The sequence below is a fragment of the Anopheles darlingi genome, chromosome 3 (genome assembly GCF_943734745.1).
Source record: "Anopheles darlingi chromosome 3, idAnoDarlMG_H_01, whole genome shotgun sequence".
Classification (NCBI taxonomy): Eukaryota; Metazoa; Arthropoda; class Insecta; order Diptera; family Culicidae; genus Anopheles; species Anopheles darlingi.
In genome coordinates, this window is record NC_064875.1 from 44546776 (window position 1) to 44555938 (window position 9163).

Below are 9163 nucleotides of genomic sequence, written 5' to 3' on the forward strand. Positions count from 1 at the left end.
AAACAAACATCCGAAACGTCAACGTTATCAAAAAGTTTTTTCCGCGATCCGCGAAAAACGGGAAAAGTGCGAGCGATTTTCCTACCAAAGGAAGCGCGTTTCATCGGAGTTTGCTTGTGCGAGAGACGGAAAAAGCAGATTTCGTGGTGGCCACCGGACCGGAGGAGAATTCCGGTGAGTTCGATGAATCTTTTGTTTTGAATCCGCGAACAAAAAAGATGCTGCAAAATACTCTCGTGGCGGGAGACGAGATGCTCTTCTGGTTAATTGGCCGGGTTTGCAACGAAGAGGGGGGCACGATCAAACGGCGAGTGGAGTGTGTTGGCAACCCGTTTGTCGATGACCTTCACCAGCATCGCCTCGTCTCGGCAACGTCGCGAAACAGCGCCAGCGACGACGACGACGACAACAAGCGCGGCGGCTGCTGTGTTGCTATCCCAAAAACCGCGGCCTTCGCGGATACAACTCACGCACACGCGCTGTTTGTCCCGATTAGATGTCCGTCTGCGTGTCCGCCTGTCTGGTGCGGAATGAGCTCCACGGCAGAGAGACCTGAAATGTGTCGACCCCGCCAAAGGGTGGGGCGCCGTCAAAGATAGCGCGCTAGTAGGAACTTTTGTGGAAGAACTAGCGAAGGACATAAATGCTGCAGGATGGCATATGAGCCGATTGCTAATGAATCGAGAATTGATTGGAATTGCTTACGGCTATTTCTGCCCGAGCGTTACACGAGTGGAACGTGTCAGAAAAAGCGATTCCAACGGACTCTTTCAGCCCCTATCTCGTCCGTCGTTCAAGTCAACGAACTGAGCGCTCGATACCCCGCAAAAGCTCGCTGATCCCAGCTGTTTCGCTGCGAAGATCATGGTTGCTTTTCAAAGCCGCAGATTATTTTTGGGCCAGATGGCATTGGCAAAAGTGGCTTGGAAATGCTGGAGATTGTTTTCTCGATCTCGGGTGTCCTTGGGTCTAGTCTTATGAATTACAATATCGATCGATCTACGTTGTAGATGTCAATGGGTTCGGGTTCGCTACGTCGCGATAGATCGTTCCTTGACCTATTTTCTAAAAAAAAACCTTGAACGGGAATAGAAATCGGTTCCGTGAAGCGCTAAATCAGTCACTGGCCCTTATCGGTGTGTTCCCGCTGGTATTCGCACGCATGTTGGTAAATGGTTTTGATAAGATAAATATCCCGTACTTCTGGAACTATGCCGTGCCTCGGACCTTTGGCATTTGAAACCATGAAATATTATTCAGAAAAATCTTTCATTTAAAATGGAAAACTGAAGTAAGTCGTACGCTGAACCAGAATCCCATTCGTTTTACATTATTTACAGATCGTACGACTGATCGTGAGAAAAGTGAGTTGTGAGAGTGTTACAGGCAATGTGTTACGATCATGTCCGAGGCACCGGAAGTGAAACGTGTAAAATTGTCCGACGATGCTGAGCCAGGTGTTCGCGAAGAGCTTAAGGATCCTGAAAAGCTACGAATAGAATCGATTTTAGCCGACGAATACACCAAACAGATCGCTATGATCGAAGTATGCGTCGGTAGCGTGGCGGACAGTAAACACCTCTCGAAACTTGTGCCAGCGCTGGCGAAGATTCTACCACTGACCAGTTTGCAGCATCTAAAACGTGTAAACCGCGATGGAACGATCATACTGGCACCGGTAGAAGAACTGAACAGAAAGCTTGGCGATGGAGCGGAGAATGAAACGACAGCCGTCCTGCTCCAGGCATACCTACGATCCGAAGGATTGCTCGATAAATCGCTCATCGATGGATTGTGTGCTGGAATGAAGATTGTATCTGTACCCGCAACGCAACCATTGCTTCGTTGGCAGTACGATCTTGTGAATTCGGTCTGGCCATGTAAGTTCCATCCTAACCGTCACAATGAAGCCCTCTACACCAACACACTATTCGACAAGCATGAGGCGCACCAGCATCGACAAATTATGGAACTGTGTTTGTGGCTTGGCAAACAGGAAAAGGGTCGACCAATTGGGGTATGCGTCAATCCACGGCTTGGCTCGCGGATTGCAGCCATCGGTGTTGGCCGTAGCGAACAGCATCCCGTCTGGCACTGTCCGATGGTGCTGATCGATATGGTAGCCGTATCCCAATCCGGTGGCATCTGGAACCGTTTGCCATCGACAAGTACAGGAGGGCCTCTTCGTGAGGATGGCTTCCATTATGGTGGCATCGAACCACGGTATGAGCGATTAGTGCGTGAGCAGTACGGCGAGCTGTTCAGCTTCGGAGCGGAACCTATTCGGAACGGCGGAACGACAGCGCTAGCGCGGGACGAATCGGGCGATTCAGATAATCTGATCAAGTATGGACCATATTTGTGCACGGGCTATGATGTGTACCTTACGCATGAACCGTGTATCATGTGCGCCATGGCCCTAACTCATAGTCGCGTTCGGCGGGTATTTTATCATCATCTCAACGCTCACGTAGGCGCACTCGGGAGTCTAGTAAAGCTGCACACGATCAAGGAATTGAATCATCGTTACGAAGCATTTCGTATACTGTAATGTACCTCGTCATCGTCTCGATCGGCTCTTCAGCAAAATAAACAACCTGACTTTACAACAAATAACATTGGAACCTGTTCTGTCCCTAGAGAAAAAAAAACACGGTTCAAATGTGTCTTTTTTCCCAGTTTCTCGTAAAAAAAAACTTCAATCAAAATGGCGAGCCTTTTGCCCGGTTCCAGTCACGTGATCTGCTGGCATTGCTTTTTATGATCCTCCCTCACCCGCGGAGGACCCGTTTACGGGGATTTTTCTCATCTCGTCATTTAAGAGCGAAAGGAAGAAACAAATACGCTTTGCCTGGGTGGTTGCTCACGATCGATCAAGGTTATTCCGTTTCGTTTCGTTCCCACACCTCACTCGACGCTTCGTAGACCACCTTCCGGTCTTACGAGGCACCGAAGAGAAGGCATGGGGTGTGAACAGTGCGCCAATATTCCGACTGTTTCTACGCTGCACCAAAGAGGATGCCAGAGAATTGCGAACGAACTGATCGTATAGTCGTCATGCTGCTCATCATTGTGCGTCCTTTTGCGATTGAGGTCAATTGGCTCCAAGGGGCACCAACCCCGGGGACTGAGTAGAGGCGTCATCACCACCGTGGTCGTTGTCGTCGTCGTAGTTTGAGCTGAAGTATCTTACGCGCCCGCCACTCGTTCATCATCATTTGGCTCCGGCTGCTGCATTTCGTCGTCACGAGGACCCAAAGTGACAACGTAAATGTTTAATTTAACCAACAGTGTCTCGCATTTCAATGAAACAAAGGGATGCTAATTAGCCAGGGCTTGTTGTGTGTACCGCCAAAACCAGCTCCAGCTTCCATTACCGGTAGATCCGTTTCCACTGAGGTTCGCCATGATCGCCATAACACTTGAGCACCACAGCGCCATGTGCACGATCACTATCATCGCACGGATACGCCGTTGATAGCATTCCTTCAAGGAAAAATATCCAATATATTGCCAGCACAGCTCGGTATCCAGTTTATGACGCGGTGCCGCATAGCCCATGATTCGTATTGAAATTTATTTGACAACCTCAATGGGATCCTTTATTAGTGACCAGAGTGGCCGGTCCAGTATCGGTGCAAAATGGTCAATAGAGTAAAGCGAAGAACGACGCGCATCACCGACACACAAATGGTGGTGATCGTTGCTGATATTCCCCCGGCGTCGACCATCTTCCAGATTGTTTGTCTCTTTCAAGTGTTAGATTAAGTCTAATTAAAACATAGATCACAATGTTCCGTTCCTCTATTGGTTTCAATGTTACTGATTTTATGAGCACTTCGTCGAGACTCGGCAAAATGGCGGTTCCATTTGATTAAATTCTTCGTTCTTAATTATACCCTCGTACACGGTATAATTCGTGTGTTATAGACGTACACGGAACATAAATACGCTTTAGATGATGCGGATAGTACAACGAGCTTATAGGTAGTCTGGGGATTTTTTTAAAATTTAAATGAAACTTGCTCTTATTGTAGTAGTAGTAATAAGTTACGCCAAGTAACTCCATTTCCTTGTGGTTTTTAGTCTACGATAGGTTGTGAAACTCTCCGCATTAATTTAAATGACTACCGCCCGCTTCATGGCCCGCGGTATGCCTGTATGCTAGGGGAGGAAACTTGTGATAACATTACATTGCAGTTTGCGATGTACGACAATGCATCGGACACCTGTCTGCTCTTGATGTGCGTACGGGAGTAATGCTTCGGGCTGTTAGGCTGCCCGCTTCCCCGCTGCGCTGCCGTTTATCGTTGTTTGTTCCACTTTGGGGGTTGTGAAGCAACGCACGCAGAAGCGGAGAAAATGATGACAAAATGACACCGATGAGAGCGGCAACACCGGCGGCAATGCAGGCCCAACGGCGTTGTATGCGTATCGGCCAATGTGCAGTAATGATATGGCAACGAGCGGCCGGGAACTGGAAAGCTGGTATTTCCCGCCCGACCTGCTATCCCCTTGTGGATCGGTAACCGCACATCCCCTACCGCATCTCGGTGCCCTTTGCCGACTGGTTTCGACAGCGATTCTCTTTCTGTCCCTGTCTTTTCGTTGTAAGTCAGGGTCCTACCCTGACAACCGGGCAGTGGCGCGGAGTGCGTGTGGACAGGTTTTGCCTTTGCTATTCGTGCGGAATCGCCGCGGGGCTCATTTCGATGTAAAATAAGTTGTTTTTCTTGTTCGGTCGCTCGTCGAACCCTAGGAAGCGCGACGGTGCCGGTGGTAGGTAGGGAATGTTGCCGCACCGTGTGGGCGATGTGCGTCAGAGAAGGTGGCCGCGGGTGCGATAGGCTGGATCCGGTCTTCTGCTCAGTGGATCCACCGGTAATCCTATCGTTTCCAGCACAAAAACAAAATGGCGTGTGCTCTGGCAGGGAAAGGAATCAGTGCAGGAACCCCGAAAAACATCATTAAAAATCACTTTAGAAAGTCTGATCGAGGTTGCTTCATTATAACGCACATATTGTGTGACCAGCAAGCACGATCACCGCCAGCGTCAGCGCCAGCAAATCATCATGCACCATAATATCATAGTGTCACGTGGCCGTAGGCGGCAAACAATGATCTGCATTCGTGGCAGACGGTCGCTGCAAAGATCGGCACATGGTGGCCATGGCGAGAGTTCCTTGAATGCGTGATAGGGTTGGGAAAGCGTAGTGCAAGGCTTACCGTCACAATCACCGTGACATGACACTGTCATACAGGTGTGTAGAAGCGTGTTTAAATGATGGATCGGTGCGACCGTTTTATCATTGCTGGTCGCTAATCAACACTCTGTTCCATCCATTCGGACCACTAACATACACGCAGCTATTAGTCTAATCGCAAGGTGTTAATTTTTATACGCGTTAGCAGCTGCTAGCTAGAGGCTAGAGGTACGTGTGAGCTCGCACCGCAGATGGATCGCCGTCCGAAAGACCTTATCAAGCGGGTTAGGGGATCCGAGTGCTAGGTCAACACCATGTTGGCTTATTCTCGGGAAGCTTGTGTCGTCACACAGTCTTGTTGTCGATCCTTTGCCCACCCTAAACACTTAAAAATGCTCGCATCTGAAACTAGCGTCATGGAATGTTTCCAAAGGTTTATTGAAATTGCTCATCGGCATTATTTGTACTCGCTTATCGCTCTAGTCACAACAGCTCTGCTCTGAAAGCGATCAACTGATGAAAATCTTCAACTTCTCCGTCTTTATGTACCATTAACGCATGATCATCGTTCGCATCCCACATTGGAACCTTGACTTTGTTTTGGCTTTGGATTCGAAATCCAATTATCATTCATTATCATTCAAATTTATCTGTTGATCGGCATGGGATTTATGTTTTTCTCTTCAATCAAGCTAAATGATCTGGAGGAATCTTTGATGGCGATCAATTAAAATTTTCCTTTTATTCCTCTCTTCTAGTGCTTCTCTAGTGTGATGGATGACGATTGATCATCGCGATGAAAAGATCACTGTATTCCGGGAGAAAGCAACTAGTCTTATCGCATGGAATGTGATGCACCGGAAATCAGACTCCGGAGCCACGTGGTCTCACTGTAGTTAATCACGTGGCAAGCGAAGGAGACCGAGTTTAGAAGACAGTGCCCACTAGGGATCGGGAGTTCGTTCGTACAGCAAACAGCAAACAGATACAGTGGCGCTCCTTGCGCGATAGGAAGTATTTTGTTTTCGTACGACGGTTTTGCATCTTTCATTCTAGTGGCGTACCCGGTCACAGGTCCGGGCCTTCGTGGAACACTACCGCGACTCGAAGATCGCACTGCATGGTGATCTCGCAACGGAGGCATGTTTATTGGGTCCAATAAATTTCAATTTAAAGCAAAGCGACGCTTGATTGTCCAGTGGCAGGGTGGCACAGGGGTGCGCGGGTAAGCGACTTCCATCCCAGGCGCTGCTCCTGTTGGCTGGCTGGCTGACTGGCTGGCTGACTGGCGCTCCGGACCTAGATCACTAGTGGTTGTGTGTTTGTGAACATGAGGGTGCGTAACACGGTGGCACACGACGACGATAACGACAAAGAAATTAGCAACACCGAAGACGACGACGGTGCAAGGGGTACAGCGAGGAAAAGGGCACCGATATCGGGACACCGGTGACGCGGCCAGTTAGGGGCCCAATTCTATCATCGCACCGCCATTACCAGCACCAACACCACGATACGCTATCGTTAACCGTCTTGTCCGTTCCATGATGTGCACAATCGTTGGCCAGCGGCTTGACCGATGGTCGACCGATTCCGGTGGTCACATTGAGTGCTACGTTCTGGTCGTGATAACACCCCAAAAATCTGTCTGCCGCAGTTCGAGTTATTCGATCCACCACTGATTGCCACCAACCTTTCACCGTTGCCAGCGAACCCCAAGAAGGTGTATCGCACAAGTGCGCTGCCATTCAAAGTACAAGTACTAAAAGTGATCTTTCGACGCGATCGTCACTTTCGTCGTTGGAACAAAGGCTTCTAGTTGACGTGGGTGAGAGAGAAATCGGCACTTCAGTTAGCTAACAGATTGTACAGTTTACACAAAAGCGCCGTGTAATTAGTGATAAAGTGCGCCGAATTCAGAAAGTTGACATCTGCTCCTGCTGACAAGGTTTTGACCTCGTCCCTCTCCTTGAACAGTGGGGCACTCGCTGTGCCAGATCGACCAGATTTCTTGCTGACCCCAGGGCCGTCCAGGCAACCAAACCAGTGATTATGGATAGTGCCAGCTCGGTGCAGGAGTACTACATCAACGACTAGGACGCGGTCGCCAGTCACCGCACGTCCATCCGGCACGGATGTTCCTGTCCGCGGATTCCATCAACTGGAAGTGATCCACTGTAGTGTTGATGATTGAAGGAACGTATCCTTCAGCCATTCCTTTGTCTTCCTTTTTGCGATGCTACCCACATCACTGGGACACTGATTGAGTAGAGTGTTGCGTGTCGCCTTTGAGGGCCATCCCCTCCCGGGAGTCGGATGAGTAGGACGTCAATCCCGACGAGATACTCCGGTGCAATCCTGTGTTCATCCTCCACCTGATTGTGTCCTTTTCCGTCTTGCCCGAGAGAGTGATCGTTCCGTAGTTTCACCAAACTCGACCCCCATTACGTTTCGGCTTTAGTGAATACGGTCGGTCGATTTCTGTGTTGTTCCGTGTCGTGCAACTAGTGTGGGGCGGCGCAGACCGAGAGCATAGAAGCAGCGATAAAGCGGCAAATGACGCGAGTGGCCGTGTGTAGTGGTGCGTCGCTTGCGCGTTCCAAGTGCTTCAGGGTTTTTCCGTGAGGAGAGAAATACTAAGGGAGAGCGAATACGAACAGAAGAGAATCGACGATTGGGGCACCAAATGCGTTAATTGATGTTTCGTTCGCGCGTTTCGTCGTCGTCATCGTCGCATGTGTGTTTGTGGTGATCGTACGGCCGCGGATTGAAGGCCCCCCCACAACGGTGGTGTTCCTACGCTGTCCCCCAACGCATCGAGGCAGTCGTCGACCGGTTCGCGGGTTTAGTTACGAAACCAACCTCGTCTCGAGCAGTCGTGCGCCGGCTTTGTCAGTGACTCCGTTACCCCGGTTATCTTTGAGAGGGTGTGTGCGTCACAGAAGCTACCAGAGCTACTGAGAAACTATCCAAGTCCACTGTGCCTTTCGAGCGTATCACCGTGCCCCAGTGCCTGTTTCAGAAGAGAAAGTGTGTCCGCCCGAGGACCGATTTGATCGTGTCCCGTGTAGTGTGAGCTCTGTGCCTGTCCTCTTGCTGGTGTAGAAAACGTGGCATCCGCTGAACGGGATCATCAACCAAAAGTGGACCACGCAACCGATTGGTGTACGGCGCAACGCGGAGAGCCTGTTAAAAGTGGAGACCTAGCAGCAATCGTTCTTCCCATTCCCCACGGTAGAGGTTTTCGAGGACCCGTTCATCTGCGTGCCTTATGGAGCAGGATATAATTAAGCGCTCGGTCAGTCTCGTACCGTCGTACATGGTCAACAAGATGCTGATAGACATTGAGAATCCGCTGCTACAGAGTCACCGACAGCGCGAAACCACCGGTATCAAGAAGCTGTACAACTCGTTCTTCGTTATGTTCTAACTGACTCGCCGGAATCCAGGCCCCCCCCCCCCCCCCCCCCCGCACACCACACCACCCCACCCGTCGTTGTCGTCGCGTTTCGTTTCGTCTAGTTTGTTGCGTCCCCGCGCCTGCTTTGCGTCTGTGCGCTCGCGCGCGTTCGTGTGTGTGTTTGTGTGTTGGTGTGTGTGCGTGTGTAAGCGCGCGGTCCCAAATTTTGCTGCTGTACGTGGCTTTGTGCGTGCGTGTGTTTCTGTGTATGTGCGCGCGCGCGTGTGATTAGTGCTGTGAGCGATTCGCGCAACGTCCTGTGGCGCCTCCATCCGTGCGCCTCCATCGGGTTTCGATTTTTTTTTATTCCGTTCATTCGTTCATTCCTCATCTTTGACGAGATTGTGCGAGCAAAATAAGTGCCTTCTTCCGTCGATCGGCGATCGCACACATCAACACATTACACCCCGACGGACGAAGCATAAACACAAAACAAACGAAAAAATACCACCTCCCCCGAGAGCATTGCACAGCAAAAGGTTAAGGACAATCGCGTTGT

The 9163-nt window shown here is 50.2% G+C and overlaps 2 protein-coding genes across 3 annotated transcripts in view; both read left to right on the top strand.

Moving 5' to 3' along the window:
* Positions 1–22: 22 nt before the first annotated feature.
* Positions 23–2773, top strand: LOC125955207 (probable inactive tRNA-specific adenosine deaminase-like protein 3). The gene is made up of 2 exons (XM_049686201.1): positions 23–174; positions 1341–2773. The coding sequence occupies exon 2, from the start codon at positions 1403–1405 to the stop codon at positions 2549–2551; it is 1149 nt and encodes a 382-aa protein (XP_049542158.1). The 5' UTR covers positions 23–174; positions 1341–1402; the 3' UTR covers positions 2552–2773.
* A 5886-nt stretch (positions 2774–8659) lies between these two features.
* LOC125955201 (uncharacterized) overlaps positions 8660–9163 on the top strand; it is a 9589-nt gene continuing 9085 nt past the window's right edge. For both annotated transcript variants that reach the window (XM_049686191.1, XM_049686190.1), the window contains exon 1: positions 8660–9163. This exon is cut by the window's right edge and continues 1028 nt beyond it. The gene's annotated coding sequence lies outside the window, so the exon portion shown is untranslated.

Bases quoted from the DNA above. Each gene is read 5' to 3' on its own strand.
- LOC125955207 (XM_049686201.1), top strand. From the start codon at position 1,403: ATGTCCGAGGCACCGGAAGTGAAACGTGTAAAATTGTCCGACGATGCT.